This window comes from Simochromis diagramma, unplaced genomic scaffold (assembly GCF_900408965.1).
Source record: "Simochromis diagramma unplaced genomic scaffold, fSimDia1.1 OVJJ01000293.1, whole genome shotgun sequence".
NCBI classification, from domain to species: Eukaryota; Metazoa; Chordata; class Actinopteri; order Cichliformes; family Cichlidae; genus Simochromis; species Simochromis diagramma.
Genome location: NW_024386801.1, coordinates 2,447,762 through 2,470,325, shown reverse-complemented (window position 1 = coordinate 2,470,325; position 22,564 = coordinate 2,447,762). Strand labels below are relative to the sequence as shown.

The following is a 22,564-nucleotide window of genomic DNA, read 5'->3' as shown; positions in this document are numbered from 1 at the left end:
TAGAGTCATGAGGCACTAGTATAATCACGACAACTTACAGTTTGTCTGGATTGCTTGCACACCATACTGGTGCTATTAACATGCCATTCCAAGCCAAAACACAGAAACACATCAATTTCCCAAAACTGTTAAAAACAGTTTCCCTATTTTCACTCATGATATATGTATAAAGTTTTTTAGAGGCAATCTTTACATGAATAACCTTTCATAAAGCACTATTTACAAAGCAGTGCTGGATTTACTGTAACACACAGTTCTCCAGGTGGAAACACTAAGAGTCAAGATTGCTAGCACACCAATAAGAATCTCAGGATAGATGAAAGGGTTCAGTTCAATAATTTTGGCACGTTTCCTTTGATGTTGATGTTGCACGCGATGTTAATGAGAATCTCTGGCCTGACCACAGACTGGATTTTGGGTGTTGAAAAAGAGCGAGTTGAATTTCTCTCTTAATGCACCAAAAGTTGTTTCTTTGTAATCGTTTTTTGGCCATAAAAGGACAACGTATATATAACCTTTTTAAAAAATGGATTTGAGGGATTGCTTCAAGAAATGTGACTCAGCAATCAGGAACAAATATTGTCACTTTGATTTGAAAGATTCATGTTGTTTCTGTCTAACACCATTGCTTTTATTGACTGTAAACAACCTGTTTTTGAGTGGGATATATCAACATGCACCATCAACTTGTGTTTGGCCCAGAATTGTCTTACACGATGAACCTAGGGGACCGGACAAGTATTAATCCAAGGTAATTGCCCCAGACCATCTGCCTGTCAGTGTGTTTGTTCAACAATTTGTCGTATGTCCATCTGTTAGGCAAAATGCCTTTGAAAGCCCTGAATGGCTTTATATGAAACTTCAGGGCATAATTGCTTTATTTACTGCTAAAACACTAACTCCTAATTCTCAATTTGCTATAAAAACTGATCATATTCGCCACTCTTATGACAAAAACCATTTTTACCTAGTGAGGTCCTTTCTTTTTTCAAAACTCTAAACACATTCTCTCTACCTCAATGATAGATTGATGATGCACAGATGTTAAAACTGTTGGCTTTTGCAGTTACTGATGTGATGAAACCAGTAGAAGCTATTTCAGACTGCAAAGCAAGCGTGCGGTGATGGTTCGTACCAGTAAATATTGGAAACAATCTGAAATGAAGAAGAGGAAGAGAAGAAGGGGGAGAAATCATTTCGGTAAAGAGCAGTTGTGACAGACCATGTGTTTGTACATGCAATCACAACACATATGAATAAGCCACTTGCATGTCTCATACCATAATTTATCCATAAGTGTCCCTCTTCACATGTTTTCCACATAACATAGTGTTTAATTGATTTATGTGTCTTATATTGAGTTAGAAAAATGCAAAAATGACAATTTCTTTAAGTAAAATATAGTATGAGACATACAAGTCTTATTAATATATTGTGTGTTTTTACTTGTTTCTTATGTAAACAGCAGACACAGGACAAAGTGAACAATCAAATCTAAGTAGATCCTCTGTTGCACGCGAGCTGTGCACTACTTTATTTTGTAAATATTAAGAAGATGGATGGAGGAGGGGTAGCAGTGGAAGATCCATCTCTTTTTTTGCTTCATATTTTTGGAGTTTTTGTAGACCTGCTAATCAGCCACGTGAGTTTGGAAAAACGTGTATGACACATACTGATCACTGTGATTTCCATTTTTGATGCAGTGTGCAATGAATGCTCACTAATGTTATTATTTTTTATTCTCTGTGTGCGTGATCTGAAACGACTGTTTGGTTTTGAGCCCAGATAAAACCCCATTTGATGCCAACGCGTTGGCAGAACCACACAACCTGTCAATGTTTTGTGATATGTTTTTGTGTTTGAAGTTGTAAGAAAGCTTCGTAATATGTGTCTTAATTGAACTGATCGGTGTAGCTGGAATGCTATAGCTTTGTTTTAACTTCCTGGTTATTTCCACTTACATTTTGGATGAAATCTTTGAAATGTCAAATGTCTTTTAGGATTGGGATTTTTTTTCTTTAGGATATTTTCTTTTGTCATCACTTCTCAAAGTAAAAAATACAATTTTAAATGGATGTTTTTTGGATTTTTCAGGAAAACAATGTTCACATTCAAAACAGTTTTATAGAAGTTGCCAGTTTCACATAAAACATGTTTTGCGAAGTGAAAGGTGAAATTGGAGATGTTTCCCAAACTATTGGGAAATGCCATTTGCCGAGTTACATCCTGTTTCTACTTAGACCAACAGTAAAACCGTTTTGCAATACAAAGCATTTCTGTAATAAATATGTTGTTCACATTCTGAACCTTCAAACAAATGGTTTGAATAAATATGTGGAACTGTCTCTTCTCAAGAAACCAGCTGAGTCAAATAGCAGTACATACAAAAAGTAACTACGATGTATCGCTCGAAGATCTCAATAAGTTTCTATGGAAAAACAGTGTAAGATTGGAAGCATAATAGCCATTATCTATAATTATAATTTGACTAAAAAGCAAAGGTTGACACAGCTGAAATACAATGTACTTATACAGACACAATTCAAGCATTTCTGATGTAGCTTACAGGAAACACCGGGGTGATTTTTTTAAAAATCTTCTGTTGATTCCAGGGTATTCAAATTTAGTGTGTCCTTATGGCATTATTACAAAGCTCATTGCTAACTAATCAGCAGAGTTGGTCTGTTTATGCTCTGGCTGCAATGCAAATATAAAAATGTGTCACAGTGTTTTGCTTATTTAAAAGAATCAAGCCCATTAGGCACGATCACACGGTGTGACGCTGTTTAGACTGTTTACGACAGAGCTGAGCACTTGTACATTTTTAAGCATACTTATGTATTCTATACCATATTTCATATGTGGTATATTCTGGACATTTCATAGCTCAGACGAAGTTTATGTCTCATAAAGTATTCTTTTGACGTTGAGGATTTACCAGTGTTAGTCCTTTTAGATACGCTGTAGTGCTGTGGTTGAAGTATCATGAATAAACAATGCATTGCTGATGGAAGAGCTGCATTACAGTGATTTTTAAAACCAAGCAAATATAGGTTGCACATCCCATGGGTCTGTAAGACTTCATTTTTATGCCTGCTTTGCTACTATAGGATCACTTAGACATGCAGCGGTCAGCTCTACATATATGATGTGCGTGCAGGCTGCAGGCTCTCTGACGCTTTTAATGAATGAGTAATTGCATAACTCATTGCAAAGCTGTATGGCTTAGGACAGGCAGTACATGCTGAACACAGCTCTTCCCTGATAGGTGAGAGTGCTTAAATGTAGTTGTATAACATTTGTAGATAGCTTTATTACGCTGTGCTTTTTATGCAATAGAAACTCAGAACTTAAATGAACTTAATTTTTGGGTGCAGCATACTTCGTCAGGGTTGCAAAGTGTGCAGTACTATGTTAACAACCGCCCACATGTCTAAATGGACAGGTTTAATTTAGAAGTTGGTGCGCATATTGCTGTGAGTGCAGGATCGCTGGTAAATGACAGATTACTCACATTTGTGTGAGCCCATGTAATCCGATTCCAGTTTATTCTGTGCAAATCTCATGTCGTCATGCTGTAGCCTACAGTGGGAGCGCTTTAGCTTCGTACAGACGTGAGCAAAAGCACACGGAATCATTCAACCCAGATGCACTTTGCACGGCTCCGAATAACGCCAGCAGAGATTCACGTCACGTCATGTCCGAATATTTATTATCTATTAGCATTTTTTATACCTACTAGAAAATGTGCACATTGGTTAGTTCTTCTCTTCTTGACATGACACCGTTAAAAAAATCTCAGCGTAGGCTTTAAAAATTAAACTAAAAATATAAAAAACTACAAGCAGTGCTTTTCTTGACATGATAATTTCTCTTTCAGACTTTAGTCCATCACTATTTTCTGTCATTACTTGCTGTAGATTAATGAGAAGTCCAAATCTACTTTAACCCCATTCCTTAATATTAACACATTTAATCTTATAGTTCTTTGAACCATTTCTTTCACATATGTATACATGTATAATAAGTTATAGTAGTTATATGAGTACAATGGTGTTACCTCTTAATTTCCTTTTTTTTAAAAGCGCCCAGCGCCCTGAATCTGAAGGCTTATTTTAATCATTACACAAAATATAAAGAATATTTTATTATCAGTAGTAGTAGTGTTATTATACCCAAAGTTTTTGTTTTGTTTTGTTTTTTTGCTATGGACAGACAGAAAGAGAGAGGGAGGGGAGAGAGAGACACACACACACATTCAGGGTCTGCCTCATCGATTCGATCGTCATTCGACTCTCTCGCTGCACACCAAACTCGCTGCGCTCTGACCACTGCAACTTTTGCAGAGACTCCTCACTCCACAGACATGTCGCACAATAGCTGAAGTAAACCTGTCATCGTGGCTCATCATTTGAGCCCACAGAAACACACCGCGGGTGGGATTTGAATTGCACAGCCTGTCGTCTGTCGCTCGCCTCGCATCGGACCCTAGCTTTGAAAACGCCTGGATATGAATTATGAGTATTTTCCTCACTAATGAGCTGGACCAGTAATGCAGGAGACCGCGTCGACCCTCTCATCAACATTTCAAGATGGCAGATTTTTATTGAGTTTTGAACAGAAATATCGCTTTATTTTTTGCCATGAATAACAGAAATCCTTGCACCGATGGCCCCTGTATACGAAGGTAAGGTGGTTTGGAAAACGTGCTGTTTTCCCCTCCAGTGCTGCTGTGTACTGTATCAATCGTGGTACAACTGAATTGCGGCTCATACGTAGGGGGAAAGATGCGTTGCAAGCTCTCTCATTTTGCCAAAATCATGCAACCTGTATTAATATTAGATTTTCTAAACCTTACACGAGCCGACTGTCAGATCGCCGGCAGCTTTTTTGCCTTAGCGCTTTAGTGAAGGCTCAGTCAGATCGGGGTGCCAGTCTGAGCTGTGTCCGTTAAAATCGCGCTGATGAGGTTGCAAACCTCCAGAATAAGGTCAAAGATAAGTATATGTTTAGGCCACGGTACATTTACCACTCTCCGTACACTTGGACGTTTATTTGTGCTCGTGTTTGTTCCTGGTAGAAATTTCTTTAGCGTTGCTTGAAGAGGGAGAGGGAATGAAAGAAGGTCGGAGACCGATCGGTCCCAGTTTCGCCTGCATTCATTCTTCTATCTCCCATCTCCCCGCATCAGTTTAAAAACTAGGCTATCTGACTTTTAACGCTTCGTCAACCTCGGGGTATTGATTCACATACGTATTTATGTTCCGGAAACGATATGCAGCCTTAAATACAGCATATTAGCTATCGCTGCAGCATTTGGCTGTGACTAATCCAATTGAGAGAATACTACCCCGTACCCTTACATTATTTGCTGCCGTGCATTCTTGTTATTATTCCAAGAGAACAATTCACACACAAACGCAGTGATTGTTGACTGCAATGTCGTTGCAAGGTGGACTAGCAAGCCTTTAAATGTAAAACAATGCAAGCGGTCCATTATAATCCGCGCATGCAAAATCTGGGTCTGTGAATGGTTCAACTACTGTACAAATAATACCTAGAGGTTAAATGGAGTGATAAAGCAGTGGTAACGGAAAAATTAAATTACGTGCAATTTGATGTTGTATATATACATTTTTTTACTTAATTCATTAGTAGTTACATATCAATCAGAAGTAGGCAACTGTAGCGATGCTCATCTAATATACAAAAGGACAGAAACCCCTGAGCAGTAAAGGGAAAACAACGATGTAAGCTATACATACTGATGAGATCCTTATACAAATTGAATAGTGGCAGAAGCAAACGGTGAGCCTTGGTGTTTCTCATATTTAGTTTGTAGCAGCCTCATGTTTGCTTATCTTCTTGTCCACTCTATAGTCCCTCTGCTGGCATTAAACGGAACCCCTGATTTTCACTTTGAGAGAGAGAACTGTTCAAAGTAACACTTTTAACACACTTTAAAGTGCCGTTAGAGAACTATCATGAGCAAAACTGAGTCTTAATAGGGATATTTGAGTTACACGATGGCTCATTTGGGGATATACAGCATCATGAAGCGCAATAAGGTGCCTGCAAACTCTTGTCTGTGTGCTGTTATGTCCCTATAGCAATATTGTAGTGATTTTTCATTAGGGGTGTTGAAGCTTAGAGGCATAGCCTGAGACTCTGGCGCTTCAACATGAAAAGGAAAGTTGAAATGAGACTCCTATGCAAAAGGTAATTAGTGTAAATTACATTCCCTGGCTTTTCCCTTCACCACCGAGGGAAGGAGAAGAGAAGAGAAAGAGGCAGCAAGGGGAATTAATTACCTTGCCTGTCCTCCCCGGAGTTGGGGAGGGGTGTTATGAGAAGTCATGAAAATGACCAAAGTCTCCAGTGGAAAATAGGTGTGGGGGGGGGGCTTCACATAGAAGAAAATCGGCTATTATGTTAATGACTCCCGCTTGTCTGCAGAGCAGCTAATAACTTAAATCTATGTGATTGACTACTTCCTTTGATTGTTTAAAGTCAAGCACACTGAGGAAAAGCCCATTTGCTTTTGTTTGCTGATCTCGTATTCATAATCACTTATGAGAAAGCATTTGTTTAAAGAAGGCTGAGATTTTCAGGACTGACAGTGGGCATTGTGCTAGTGTCAATTTGTGTTGTTTTTCTCTTGCCTATATTTTTTCCAATGTTTATCTTCAGTCCTTCTTGGCCCAGATAGAAGGCCATCGTGCAGACCTGCTGCCAGAAAAGGTAGCGGTGTGATCGTCCTGGGAGCCTGGTCTCAAAACCCAAACTGACACCTTGATGGATGTCTGATGAGCTGAGCAGGTCCAGCAGCCTCTAGCTGTGGAAAAGCCAATATTCAGACACTGCCAAACATGCCTGCCTGGCTAGATATGGGTGTTGCTGTGTGCTCATGCATGCATGTGCATATGTCTCTATCTGTCTGTGAGTCCCTGCACAATCACCCATCACCCTTTTGTAGGGCAGAACTGCAAGAGGATTAGACAGCTGCAGAACTGGGGACCAGGCAGGAAAACAACTTCATTTGCAGATCTGCCGCTTACAGGTCAAGCAGTACTATTCCAGAGTGGATTCATTCATTCCCGCCTGGAAAAATGGACAGAGTATGACTCAGAAGCCGATGATGATGATGGCGGTGGTGACAGGCGCTGCAGCATCACAGGCAGATTAATGTTTTATCCATCTGCGCAGCCATTATGTGTTAATGCGACTTTGAATTACCTTGTGGTTTCCTGGTATGGGGAATGCACCCTGCCCTTGAAGAGGGGAACTTACTCCACTGAGGACAGAGAAAAGAGACAGGACAGAGAGAGCAAGAGTTTCTCAGAAACTGTCCTCAGCCCTGCCTGCCTGGCTCCCTTTTCCCCTCACGCTTGTTTGGAGCTGCTTGATTGATATCTTCCTCACAGACCACAACCCAGGCTCAGACTCCAAGGTTGCAGCTTTTTAAACTTTGATTAGAATTGCAGGAAAAACCCTATGGGGCCCTTTGCGGCCACTTGCTGGGCCACACCCCACGGTAGAGTCGGGGGAACTGATGGAGAGTCTCGCTTCCTGATTGTTATGACAAGCAGGGTGGTGTGTTTAGCTGTTCAGTGTCCATAGTGAACAAAGAGTCAAGCTTGGAGATGGAGGATAGCTAAACAGTTAATAAGTAATGGCTTTAAACAGCACGCATGAAAAAAGTTTCAGAACTGCAGATCCTCGTAGGTAGCATTGTGAATGTTTACCTCTCTTTTCCCCGCTTTTATTCAGTGGCCATTTTGATCTTTTTGTTGACCTGAGTCCTCACCTCATGACTTGTTTGAGAGGGGGTTTGTTCAGAAAGGTTTATGAAAATGGATAAGCTGTCTCCACAAGTATTGCTCTCTGCATTATTCAGAGCTTCCTATCTGAAAAGAAAGTGAAATCCAGGGTTTGGGGATTCTTTGCGCTATTGATTTGTTAAAGCATTTAGAAGAAGAAGCAGAGGCTTTGGAGGGAGGTAGAATGTGAGTTTTATATGAAGACGGGGGCTATGCGAGCTCTCTGATGTTCTGAAATAGTTCACAGGTGTGCTCTGAGAGTTTTGGGAACAGATGGGTGTGTGGTAGGGTTGGGGGGGAGCGGTGGTTGAGGCAAAGCTGAAATGACAGGTTAGTAGAGGCCAGCCTGACACAGGAGAGCAAGCCTTCAATATGAGCAGGCTATTTCAACAGGCTCAAGTTTTCATATACTGTTTTCAGCAAATTTCTCTGGAGTAGAAGTGCCTCCAAGACTCTAGTACATTATTCTTCCACTTCTTTTCTTTTGCAAGAAAGAAATGTGACTACGAAGCAAGAGAACTTTGCATTTCTCATTTTCTCATCAGCCAGTGCTGCTTTAGTGCCTCTGTCATATAGTTCAAACCCCAGAATCAGCCGAGGTCCTTGTACTTGGAGACCACATCAGTTGCTGACATTAGTTAGTTTTTTTCAAAGACGAAGAGGGAGATGGGTTGCGATGGAGCCTTAACCCTTCCGAGTGCTTGCACAAGGCATTTCCCTGTTGGTTTTCATGCATGTGCGAAAGCACTCCCCCCCCACTTTTGTTTCACATTGTGTACGGTGTCAGCTTGTTTGAAACATCTGCCTCTGGTTCTGACTAAAACTGTAACGGCTCCAGGCTGCGTCGGAAAAGAGACTGAGTCAACGAGCATCTCTGAGCTGGACTTTTACATGGAATATTAAGTCTATTTGCATTAATAATTTTGAAAATCTACCGTGAAGATATGGCGGGAAACAGATTGGTGTTTTCTGGTTTTACTCAGTGGATACATTTTGTAGCTTTAAGAGAGGGTTTCCTTATAATTTAGGATCAGCATCTAAGAACATTTTTAATAGCTTCTCTTACTACCGTGATATATCACTGTCTGTTAAAAGGCGTGATGCTGGGAGTCTTGTCTCTGCACTGGTAACGCATCTATTGCTTTAATCGTCTATGAAAGCTACAGTTCAAACAAAGGTTAACATTTGACTACTTCTCAACACAGCACAGAGTGAATAAGCCATTTTGTTAACTTGGGCCTATTAAATAGTAACTACAAAGAGATTCTTACAGCATGAAAAACACTTTAAACGCTGAGCATGTCTAATACTTTTTCAGTATGTGAAAAATATTGCACAGTGCGGCATAAGAATGATCTGCACTTTATTTATTTCATTGCTCACTTTGCAATCTCTCACCATCCACACACGACCCCCTCCAGTTCCCACCCTGCGCTTCCCCGCCCCACCCCCACGTCTATCTCTTATCTGTCCTTCCATCCCGCTCTGTTTGTTGATAAGCCGAGAGGCCATTGGCCAGCACACATGGTACCCATGTGACACTTCAGCAACAGCCTGATGGCCAGATTGGAAGCCCCGTTGTATGTGTGTAATTGGAGGCTGCTTTGGAGAAGAGGTCTGGCTACTGTAGCTTTTTTGTTCTTCCTAACCCCCACCCAGACTCCCCCGCTGCCTCCCGCCTTGCTCGGTCTCTCCTGGTTTGTATTATTTGATTATCCCATCAGTAACCCCCAGAACCCAACCACCACCTTGTTTTTGGTGCACACTGTCGCAGGTCGTAATCGTATTGTTTGTGATAATGCCCCCCCCCCAAACACGCGCACGCACCCCAACCCCACCCGCACATGTATAACTGACATTGTACTCTCTGGAAGAGAGCTGCCAGTGCTGGCAGTATTTACCACGAGCTCATCTGGCCATTCATCTTGACTCAGAGTGCACATGCACACACGATGAAACAAAAAAAGTTCTACAAAGCATGTGTTGTAAGGGCAACAGATGATGTACGGAGCTACAGCTGGATGGGGAGGACAGCTACCGCACTCACAGCCACTTCATTTAAACAAAAGATCCTAACCGTCTCTTCATATTATGTGAAGCGCAGAGTGAAAAATGGTTTGCAGTTTTTAATCAAGCCTTTCATAACCTCTACATTTTTCTCCTCTTCCGAGGGAAAGAGGCACGGTGGGCGGATGAGGCTAGGGGAGAGAGGGGACTGTTTACAGACAGATATTAAAACGAGCACAGAAGTACCGAATTAAATAGTAAGATTGGGGCACTCGAGTATACGCACCTGTATTCTTTGACATAGCTATAGGCTCTTCCATGTGCGGTCAGCCAACATGGACTTAGTGCCGCTGCCAGCCCCATCACCACTCCTGGCTCTGGCCCCTCTCAGTCATGGAAGGGAAGTGGAGCGATGGGCGGCTGCTGGCGGCCCCTTCACAGATGGCTGCAGGTACAGCGCTACGCTTGGCTGATAACCAAAGGACTTCAAAGCTCAGACGAGTGCTTGAGCCCATTTCTGTCCAGAGCCAGGAGGCAAAAGGCACAGAGCAGAGAAAGGAGACAGCAACAGACAAGAACTGGGGTAGTCAAAAGAGTCAACAGGCATGGAAATGAGCAGCTTTAGCCTTTTCATCTTTTGCTCCCATGTTCATCCTTATATATAGTCGTTCAGCACTTACTCAGTCACTATAATCTTATCATATTTTTCTGTTTCTATACTTGCTGCATGTTTGTCATTATTCAGTTGCTACGAAAGCTACGATGACACATCCTCATATTATCCAGAACCGGAAATGAAAATAAGGTGGCCATTGTTATAGATAGGCACCACTTCCTTTCAAGTTTTCTTTCTCAGTTTTGTTCAGATTGGGATTCTCTCAGGATAGCTGTGTTCCCTGTGGAAAATCATTTTCAATAAATAGTAAACTAAGAAGGATCAAACATCAAAAGAAGCAGGAGGTAAAATGATGACATGTGTTGATAGAAACCTTTCAGTGATGAAATCTATTTAATATTCACATATGTAGGGAAATGACGTCTTTGTTGTTGCTAAAGGCTGGAGATCAAGTCTTTATGAGCTTTTAAGGGATAATGTGGAGAGCGAGAGACGTTAAAAAGTCATTGATTCAATTAGACATTCCAGCGGCTCCTCTAATAACACTGCAGCTGGCACGACAAATAGCTAAGTGTCCCAACTGTAAGAAATATGCCTCCATTTTTGCTGTACCTGTGCGCCGGAAGAGGCTCAGTAACATTGAGACGCAGCATAAGTGAATGATTAAAGTTATTTAATGGCAGCCGGAGGCTTTTTATTGAAAAATCATAATATTTCTGATCTTTATAAAAACTTAAAGTAATGTTTTTTCTTTAATTTTGGTTTTATTTGATTCTCTGACATCTATAAAAAGTATATTTTTAACCATCATATTTATATCAGAACACTTACAGCAGTAGCATAGACTGCGAGGCTGAAGAAGCTCTGCAAATAAAGCTTCTATGTTTCGCATTTACGCAAGGCTTATTAAAAGCTTTAACACTGGTTCATGGTAAACACGAATAAACTGAGTTCAGGAATCACAGTGCATGTTTGTATCGCTGTGCCGCAGTATATAAAAGAGGGTACACACCTTTTAGATTCACTCCTCACTTCAAAGCCTCAGGCACATTAGGGCCAGCCAGCAGCTCTGCCTGGCAGCCCTTTGAACTGACCTCTGCATTCAGTCTGAGAGACAGAGATGGAGAAAGGAAAAGGCATTGAAATGGGGGGTGACGTAGACTGGAGAAGTATGGGAGCATTGTGAGGAGGGAGGTAATGGAGCTGAGGCTGAGAGATCGGGATGGGTGTGTGGGGGGGAGACAGAGATGGTGGTGGTGGTTACTTTGCGTGGGTGGTTTCTGAGTGAGAGAGTTTGGAGGAGGTGTCGGTGGGGGTCGCAGATTTTACCCTTTGTCTCATTTAATCTGCATCCTACATCTGAGATCAGTGTAGTCCAGTGAGGCGTCTGCCTCCACAGCTCCCCTGACAGAGCACAGCAGCTGCTAATACACACACCAACTTGTTTGCGCTATTCCAGCATTTTTAGAGAAGCTGGCCCAGAAAAAAGGCCAAAAGTTGACCTTTAGCTATGAGGACCTGCTCTATTTCCCCCCCTGCTCCACAACCGTCCAGTCCAGGCCAGTTATTTCTACCTCATTAAGCCCCAGTGAAACATAGACAGAGTGTGAGTTTGCCATTCACGGACATTTAAATTGAAAGATGTAAACAAGTGTTGTCCATCTCAATGGCATGAACTTCCTCCACTTCTTTTAAGTCTGGATGAAAACACCAGGCACTTCTTTCTCATTGTGAAGCATCTTACACTTTGATTAATCATTATTTACTAACTTCCCACAACCTCTCTTTTCCATCTGTTAAAATTCTTCTCAGCTACACAAAACTGAGTTTAGAAATCTCACATAGATGCACAGATCAGACCCAGTCTGGCAAACTGTTGCAGCGCCGAATGCCATGTGCTTTATTTAACAGAGTTTGTTGTAATAGCAAAACAGAACTCTGATTTTCCTTTTGAAGGTGTCACCATTTATGCACGCCAATTCAAATATGTGTTTCCTATGCACGTTGTTAAACTGATGGTCAGAATAGTCATTTCCTGTCTGGGTTTGGCTGCTATTTGAGACTCTGAGGACACTGTAAATATAACCAGCTAAAGCCATGATTTTCACACTGAATCAGACGCAGTGGGCTGACTTGGCTAGCGATATTTATTACCTCAGCTCTGTGGCCAGAAGGACTCAACCAGCCATGTTTACGACACACTGTCAGTTGGATTAAGGACACATATGCCTTGCTAAATTGGTATGAGAGCACATGTCTGCGTGTGCGCTATAATCTTTTAAAAGCTGTTTGAATATATCGAGCGCTGGGTCTCACTTTGTCAAAGAACTGACAGACAGAATAAGAGAAACGACACCAGGAATAATGTTTTGAAAAGAAGATGAAGAGAGATTAAGAGATTAAAACACTTTATTAAGCATGCATATTGATGAGTCACCTGCTGTATGAGGCGCAAGTACATGTTGAGGCATCTTAAAGGCATGTAGCCAAAATTAGTCTGATCTGTAGCCTTAATAGGCCCTGAGCACCAGATTCACACACACCCCTGAAATATCACGCAATCTCGTTGCCGGGGGAAGCATGTGCACCATCTCCAGCCTCTCTGTGATAGGAAGGTAATACCAGGAACAGGATCCATCTACATGTAGGGGTTATAAAGAGCACTGATTTGTGATAGACGAAATTGCCCGTTTCTTCCTGTGTCTACTGTATTTGAACCAGTAAAAAGTGGGATTCACGCGCCACCATCATCACTTATCGTTATGAGACAAAGTGGCTCTTCTTTATTTTCCTTTTACTCGATGAGAAATAAGGTGTCAGATATCCAGATTTCTTTTTTAAGCCATCCGTTTGCAAGTTTGAATACAGCTGTGTTTTGGAAATACGGGAAGTGATGGCTCTGCCTTTGCCTGATTGGTCCCCAGGTGCATGTTCAGGTTCAACTGGTTCCTCCTTTAGTGGGGTTCACCGCTGGGTTTTCAATGTGTGCAACAAATTAATTCCCCTGAGTGTGTGTGCAAGTGTATTTTGGGGTGGTGTTTTCATGACACTTGTTGCTGCTTAGCTAAGATGCCTTTAGCAGAAATCCACAGAGCGACCAGTTAATCGTAAAGTTACACAAATGTCCTAAACATATACAAAACCAGTGTGCGGTAGCCTGTTCCATGGGACAGGGCAGGGAGGACCATCGTTTCAAAAATATCTTTCTATTTTACTCTTAGTTCCTTTGTTTTACCAACAGCAAATAGTATTTACTGTACAATATAAAAAAAAGAGTAAACACTTTGGTTGTTATGGTTATGGCTCAGATGAACTTATAAGAATTCCTGCTCAAAATATATCTTGCGTCAAGCGCATTGAAACAATTAAAAAAGAAGAAATCTGTTATTATAATTCGAGGCTTTAGAAATGAAAACGAGATTTGCATCTGTGAATTGTTGCTTTAGTCTTTTGTGCTACGAGCATTACTTTGAATAATGACTAAAATGTTGATTTGCACTCAACAGGAACCTGGCTTTGAGCATTTTTGCATACGGACATGTGCGTCGCGCCATCATTTAACTACATTTTGCGTTTACATATCTTCTGTCTGCTTAAATTAAGTGGCAACCTTTTAAAAGGGCAGGTTGAGGTGCGCTGCAAGACCGGCAAAAAGGCCGCCATTCACTTTCACAACAAAGAGCTCCTGGATACCAGAGCAGTTTGCAGAAAATAATCCATAGTGCTCTGGCTGCTCTCAAATCAATTTGCCATTGTACAGTGTTTTCTCCCACATTACACTCATCTGTATGTCCTCCCCCATTGTTTGCTATGTTTGGTTACTGGTTTGGCCTGTAGCTCTCGTATGTTGATCTCATTATGTTACATTGTGAAGCCTAATGACATAAGAGGAAGTACGGTTTAGCGGGTTGTTTCTTACTGTGTTTAAATGATAAGCATTGTGGAGAGCGGCCGCTTATCGTGCGCTCGGCTCTGCGTGGCCCTGCCTGCGCTGTGTTGGAGCTGTAGTCAAAGCAGCACAGCTTGAGGCATACAGTGGATGTCACTGGCAGTGTAGTCAAGCCTTGTGTTAACAGGTGCCATTGGTTCACGGTTGGGTAAATTTTTAGCTCCCCTCCCTGCACCAAACTCTTTCTTTCTTTCTTTTGGTGCGAAGGAAGTTTAGTGCACACATTCGTGATTCGATTAATAAGCTCAAGCAAACCCACTCTGTCACCCTCCTCTTCCTCCCACTCGTGCTTCTCCTCCTCATCTCCTCTTCCTCTCCTCCACCCTGTTCAGCAGCTGGTTAGGCTGACCTAGCAGTATAAATGTTTTTTCTCGCACCAGCCGTTTTATGACCACATTTACAACACGGATAACTGCTTCCTTATCTGCCCGCAGTTGTCCTGGGGTAGTAGGTTTTTGACTTTTACAACAAAAGTGTTAACATTTGAACTTCGAATACTCAAAGTGTCGTAGTTTAGGTAGGCGCTAAGAAAGGTAATAAATTCAGATTGTTGTTTTTCATCAGTTGCTTTGAAATATGTGGAGCCATATGCACTCCTTTGTATCTGCGCTCCTGCACGCACTCACGTGTGGACACGTGTGTGTGTTCATGTTTATGTATCTACGCATGTGCATTTTAACAAGCGCTGAGTGAACATGTTATCTCGCAGCTAACACAACATGTTGTATCTTTGGCTGTTTGCTTCCAGGAAGGGGAGAGTTGAGGGAGTGTCACATTTACAGCTGGCATGTTGTTGATTTTCAGTTTAAAAAGTGCTGTGTTTATCTGTGAAACAGTATTCGTATTTGCCTTTCGGTCTGCCCATATGCTAGATTGTACTCTTTTTGTGTGTTTGTAAGAGAGTGAAAAGACGTGATGAGGCGCTTCCAACTGGTCAAATATTGTAGTCAGAAAGAGCGCAAAGCCTGATGGAGCAGCAGCCTGCATGACAGCAACTCCCCACAAGCTTTTCTGATGCATTATTCTATAAATAAGCAGAGATGAGAGAGCTAAAAAAGCAGACAGGATGGTCAATAGTGGCCTCGAGAGAGAGAGAGAGAGAGGGGGGAAAACAGAAAGGGAGAGAGACCATGCAGAGTCAAGCTCCAGCTCTCCCACAGAGGACAGAACTCAGGCAGGAGGCAGGAACACAGGCTGAAAACCTCTGCATGGACACGATTTTCCTCTGCAGTGGCGTGTTCACTGTTGCATTTGGCCACAAAGTCACTGGAGCTACAGCAGGTTTTTCAATTTGTTGGACAGGTCCATTTTTGTAAAGTATAGACACAGTATAGAGTCTTTGACAAGAGCAGCTCTTCTGGGCACCAGAATAACACTGAATGTTTTATTTTGTCTTCTATCTAAAAAATGGTATGAGGAGGAGCACAGTCATGCAAACACGCAGCTAAGAATGAGATAATGCTTTGTCTAGACGGGCAGAAGTCACTTCATTAGACAGCGACTTGGCCTACCACCCAACACCCTCCAGTCCGCAGACAAAGAGATGTCCAGTAAAGCAACAGGGTCACCAGAGTGTCTCTTTTGGTGTCAGTAGCCATTAGGCCTCAGGAAGTAGTCCAAATATAACCAGGCCAGGAGACATCAACCAGACAGACCTGACTCCTGTTTCTGTCTCCCAGGTGATTGTTGGTGTCCTGGTACTGTGTCTCGCTCTGCTCGGTCCTTTGGGTACAGAGAGAGCACGGAACAGGAACTCTAGTGAATGATAAATATTTAAATTTCTTAGAATTATTTTTCATTCGTTTTTCCTGCAAACTGCAAAAAGATTACATTTACATTACATTAAACCATTTTAAATGAGGATTTCTATAAAAGCATAGATATTTGAGAATAACCATGGGTGAGCTGAGCAGTAATCGAGTTTTATAAGACTGTTCGTAATTACAAGAGACTATTTGGTTGGTTTGTTGGTGTTTAACTCTGCCAAGTTGTCAAAAGAGTATAAATGACAGGTTTAATAAAAGGCAGCAAACAGAAGCAGGTCACAGGCTAGAATGTGAGGGCCACTCATGGCCCCAGCTCTCCACGCTCTATTCTTCTCCCCTCCCTTTCAGTCCATCTCTCACCCTCACATGGCATGCAGAACGACCCTGATACTCCCAAAAAGAAGATTAACAAACCCCTGACAGAGAAGTAATCTCTCTGAAAACACTGACTATTACCATTTCAACATGCTGCCTCTAAACAAGGGAAAATGCCTCTGTGGTATGCTTAATTGCAGTGTGCGGGACACACAGAGTTCCTTTAGGTATGTTAAATGGACAGCCTTGGCTACTGAAGGCATTCCAGCATTGTAAATGTACAACAATGGACCTTTGCTGTTCTTTGCTTGGCACAGAGTTCACAAATTTAGCTAAAGTTCAAGAGGACCATTTGAAGGGAAAGTCTTTTGACAGAGGCTGTCCAGATTCTGAATCATGAATACTTTTAAACTTCATTCGAGGTGAAGACTGATTCATGAGGACTGGTGCTGCCTTGGAAATGAAGTATAATTGGTCACATTGTTTCCTGCGTATGTTGTCATGAGATAACATTCCAGCCATTTGACCTTTTATGTTTAGTTCATTTAATTACTTATCTGTTTTCTGCACAAGGCTCTTAAACTGTTGTTACTTTTAGCTTTAGCTGTGCCGAATATCTCGACAGACAAAGCTGAATTTCAAGAGTTTCCTGTACATTTCTAAAGATTTTTGTTGGCTATTTTTCAGAGCCCTTCCCCAATTTAGACAAACAGGCTTGGCCTTCAGTTCGTTGCACTGTGTCGACAATGTTAACTGAACTCTTTGACCACAGGGTTCAAACTGACAGGGAGTCAATGAGTGACTAAGATCACGGTCCAGGAAGAATTCGTGTGATACGAATGCAAGAGCAGCAAGCCCAATCTGGCCTTGTAAAACCTTGAACTATCCACAATCACGCTGGCAGATATGTAATGTTGGAATTTTCCATACGAGAAACAGGCTGGCTGTGTGCCCGTCCATCCATCTCTGTGCTCATCAGTCTGTGCCTGTGATTATCCTCTCAGGCTCTCAGTCACACACTGTTGACACTGCTCTGTGACGCAATGCATCATTCAAATTATTTTTAGCGTAAAGTCCAGACACAGGAATTGGTAATCCAAGGAGTGACATCTGGCCTTCAGGGCTTATGTGATTAGCAGAGAGCCTTGCCCCTAATAGCCAAGCGGACGTTCTTCATTACCTGCGAGTCTGGACCTGAACTTACCAGGTGTGACCACTTAAACTACGAAAAAACTCTACACATTAATGATTTCTCAGACAACATATGTGCTGATAACATGGCTAAGCCTCTAAATAACTGCTACACGGAGGTGCTATCTGCTACTGTGCAACACTTGCCAAGCTTACAGCGAGCACTGTAATGTGCACTCTGCCTTCAATCCTGCCGCATTAGGGCTAAGACCAGATGAACAAAGAGATAAATAGTACGTCCAAGCAAGGCCAGAGGAGAACCTAAAAAAACCAAAAAACCCCACAAAAGCAGGAGGAAGAGAGGTCATGAGAGTTAAAATAAACAAATGAAGCAAAGTATAGTGGAGGGCTGCCAGCATCCTACTGAATTAATCATCATCATCACTGAAAGGAGCTAATAATGACAAAGTGACCAGTCATGTCCTCTCCTCAATGCTTTCTGTCCACACAACATAGTCCACAATTATAGAAGTCATCCCGTTTCGGGGGGAGTGTGGTCCTTTAATTATCTTTGAACACAGCAAAACTTTCCAGCTTCCAAGATGTCTATTAAACACACAAAGCAGCAATTTTTCCAGCAGTAAACAACGTTTAAGGGTTGCTAGTGTTGTGTGCATGTTGTGACGGTAATAATCTTGGAATCGTGCATCAGTTGATCAGCAGCGGCCTAATTGTGCGCGCGCGCACGCGTGTGTGTGTGTGTGGGCGTTGGCAAGGCCAGGTGGAAGCTCTTAGTTTGTTAGCAGTAAACTAATTTTGGGTTTACTGGAAACTATTTAAACATATCATTAGTACAAGTCTCATATAATCTCGTGCTGTAATAATCATTTTGATGCTACAAACAAGCCTGTTTGCAAAAAGAGATAAAGAAAGGAACTATTTTTGGGCAGTTGTTTGCTTGGAGAAGCTTTTGCTTATTCTGAGGCAGCTTGTTCCCAGGAGTTCAGAGCACAGCCTCGCTGCAGTTTTGCTTTTGTTTTGTTGTCTTCAGGATCTGTGGTTGAGAGGGAGTTGAGTCCCTCTCGCTCCTGTTTTCATAGTTACTTGAGCAAAATTTCTTCCACTACCTTCCCCAAAGTGAGTAATTGTGTACCAGTAAGTGGCAGGGCTGGGCTGAGTGGTGGGGAAGGAAATTGCAATCATTCACTTACACTTATTGTGCTCCTACTTTTATATATGATTTCATACGGCTCCTCTGTCTCTGTGGAGTGTCCGATGAAAAGGGTATTCTTTTACTATTCACTGAGCCTATTTACTTTGCCGCAGATGGGAACAGTGGGGAAATGGCATTTCCTTTGCATGAACCAGTGGTTTGCATAAGCACTGCTCAATCTAAATCTCCTTATCTTTTGGCTAAACCTTTTGTCATTTTTATGTTATATAACAAATATATTTAAAAGAAACCCTCCATTACTGCGCATTGCATTCAAAAACAATTTGGCTTCAGATTTAATGATCTAGGCTCGGATGTTTTACTACCAAGTGTTAGATAACGGCGCTTCTGAGAAACAACTTGATGCCGAAGCGACAAATGCTTGATGACATTTTAATGGTTAATAAGTCTTTTCATCAGTGGGTTTAAATCTGTGGATCCATTTATTATAATGGATGATTATTTTATAAGCGTTCATTTACCGTGATGTTGAAAAGTGCAGTGGGTTTGCATGACGATGTATCAGCATATATGTATGCTTGGTGTTTTAATGACCTGCTCTGACCCAAGCTATCTTTATTTAAAGCTTCTTGCTACCACTCGTGTTGCAGGCACTCTCATATTCCTAACCTCTCACTTTCATCCCCCTCCTGTCTTTCTTGCTCCTCCCCCTCCGTTCCTCTCTTGTCACAGGTATGGCCTCGCAAGTGCAAGTGTTCTCCCCTCACACTCTCCAGTCAAGTGCCTTCTTTAGCGTGAAGAAACTGAAGGTGGAGCAAAGTTGTAACTGGGATATGACAGGGTACGGCACACACAGCAAAGCCTACAGCCACAACAGCAGCAAGAACGTGTCGGCCACCAGCGGCCCCCTAGGCATCAACAGCTCCCTGCAGGTCGCCAGCTCCACCCTGCCCTACGAGCAGGCTCTCGTCTTCCCAGCCACCGCGGGCCACATTGTGGTCGCCTCAGCCAGCAGCACTTCGGGGGCCGTGGGGTCTCTGCTGGGTGGCGGGGGTGGAGGCAGCAGCAGCAACAGTAGCGGTAGTGGAAGTGGCGGAGGTGGCAGTGGTGTGGGTGGTGGGGTTGGTGTTCACAACCTGACGCGCCGCAGCACAGTCAGTCTCCTAGACACCTATCAGCGATGTGGGCTTAAACGCAAGAGCGAAGAGCTTGACAACAACAGCAGCGTGCAGATCATTGAGGAGCACGGCCCACCGATGATCCAGAACGGAGCAGCCAGCGGAGCCACGGTGGCTACGGTGGCCACAGCCACCTCCACAGCAACATCCAAGAACAGCGGCTCCAACAACGAGGGCGACTACCAGCTGGTGCAGCATGAGGTGCTCTGCTCCATGACCAACACCTACGAAGTCTTGGAGTTCTTGGGACGAGGAACCTTCGGGCAGGTGGTCAAATGCTGGAAGAGGGGCACAAACGAGATAGTGGCAATCAAGATCTTAAAAAACCACCCATCGTATGCACGGCAGGGTCAGATCGAGGTCAGCATCCTGGCACGTCTCAGCACGGAGAGCGCAGATGACTACAACTTTGTGAGGGCCTACGAGTGCTTCCAGCACAAGAACCACACGTGCCTGGTATTTGAGATGTTGGAGCAGAACCTGTACGACTTCCTCAAGCAGAACAAGTTCAGCCCTCTGCCTCTCAAATACATCAGACCGGTGCTGCAGCAAGTGGCCACAGCGCTAATGAAACTGAAGAGCCTAGGACTGATACATGCTGATTTGAAGCCAGAGAACATCATGCTGGTGGACCCATCTCGGCAGCCCTACAGGGTCAAAGTCATCGACTTTGGCTCAGCCAGCCATGTGTCCAAAGCGGTCTGCTCCACTTATCTACAGTCCAGATACTACAGGTAAGAGATCGGGCTAGTTAGCTATTATATGTATGACTGCAGATACAACGTGCTTCTTTCTGTTTGTTCAAGATTGTTCTTTATTGGGCCAAACATCCAAATCTGTTGTTACCCTCTGAGTTACCCCTGAAGATTTCTCTTTGTACCATTATTTTTCTTGTACTTATTTACCCCCCTAGTTAAATTTCTCCGACAGAAGACAGGGTAATAAAACTCAAAGGCTTACTGAGAAGAAAAAACAAAAATCAAAAAAGAGTGGGGGCAGGACAAAACAACACCAACCATGCTTTAGTGTTACTTTGATGAATAGAGAAGACCTGCTGAGACTCTAGTAAAGACATAAGAAACCACAGAGCATATCTAAAGCCATTTCACTGTTTGGTGCCATGGAGAATTTCGTGGTTTTCCTTTTTTTGTTTTGTTTGTTTGTTTGTTTGCTTTTCACAGAGAGAATTTGAAAGACGGACCACAATCATGTGAGGTAGCAATCTATCCCCAAGTTTCAATTCACCCTTCTACTGCCCAGACCCTTACCCCCCCATCACCGTAGCTGGCTTCCATTTCCCCCAGGATAGAGACGAGGGTCAGCTGGAGTTCTCCTGTAATATGTGCTTGTAATCCACACCAGTGGGCCCTGCATTAGAACCAGATGACTCTCTCTGGGCAGCATTTCTTTCTTCTCTCAGTACTTTTGAAAAAATCATTTTTACCCATAGTAAATAGTGTGACTGGGTTTTAGCAGAGCCTGAAGTGTGCGTGGAGTCAACCAGTCTTCTTGTCTGTACATAGAGGAGCTTTGTTTAGGCCTCAGGAAGACGAACAGGTGTGTGTGTCAGCTACGGTACCACGCAGACCCACACAGAGATCTCACACACAGGTGGTAGCTTTACAACTGTGCATAGTGCAGATTCTGTTGGGAGAAGTTTGTGGTCTCCACTGAGTGGATTCTGTTGATAGAAGAGCTTGCTTTTGTTATCTTTACAGTTTATCGCTGGGTTTTTAAATGTGTTACAGAGAAGATCATTGTTTCCTGTTGAAAGATGGCAAAGGTTACAACAGAGCAAATGAACAGACATGGGATTCAGACTTTGTGTAGCTACAGCATTAAATCATTTTGGCACATTTGACAAGTCTATTATTTTAAATGACCGATAGTTTTTGTTGTTATTCTTTCTGCTTAACTGACTTTTAAAGCAGCATATATTACATTAAGATCCCTACGTGGGAATTGTGTTGCTCATGTCAGCAAGGCAGTGCTGCTATATCGGTTTAAGTAGCTCATCCTGAAGTAAACACCGCTGTTAGCCTGTTGTTGCTCCTTGCTGTAGGTCAACAAGGAGGTTATAAAGTGCTCCTGTTTGTTTTCTTGGGTGTAAAGAGTGCAGGTGAGTGAAGAGATCATCCTTTCGTGCACTCTTAGCAGCAGAAAAGGGGAAAGAAAGTCTCATGTTGATCAGAGAGTCCGTCAAACGCCTTGAGCGGGTACTTGGTGACCCTGGTGTAAAGCTCTGGGAGGGAATAAGGTGTCACAGGGATCTCTGTACTTCGTAATGACTGTTTTAATAATACGTGTGCTTTACCAGAACTGATTGTGTGAAATCAGGCAAGCCTTTCCGTCTAATTCAAAAAATGAGCTCATGGGAAATGAACACTAGGGGTGTTTTAACATTGTATGCATTTTGGACCACAAACAAACTTTGGCTGCGGGTAGAGTTCAGAGTGAGTTCAAAAGCTCAGTGGCGAACATCAAACCATCTTTGATGAGGAGATAGCAAGGCCGTTTCTGTTGCCTGCACCTTTAGAGGGTGGAGATTACACACAGGTGTGCTTGCACGGCTCCAGAAAGCTGGCTCAGTATCACACAATAGTAACCG

General features: G+C 42.7%; 1 protein-coding gene across 3 annotated transcripts in view; it reads left to right on the top strand.

The window, feature by feature from the left end:
* Positions 1-4,291: 4,291 nt before the first annotated feature.
* The window catches only part of hipk2 (homeodomain interacting protein kinase 2), a 65,860-nt gene continuing 47,587 nt past the window's right edge, over positions 4,292-22,564 (top strand). For all 3 annotated transcript variants that reach the window (XM_040025073.1, XM_040025072.1, XM_040025071.1), the window contains exons 1-2: positions 4,292-4,687; positions 19,511-20,690. In XM_040025073.1, coding sequence (XP_039881007.1) covers positions 4,669-4,687; positions 19,511-20,690 — 1,199 coding nt within the window. In that variant the 5' untranslated portion in view covers positions 4,292-4,668. The remainder of the gene's footprint in view (positions 4,688-19,510; positions 20,691-22,564) is intronic.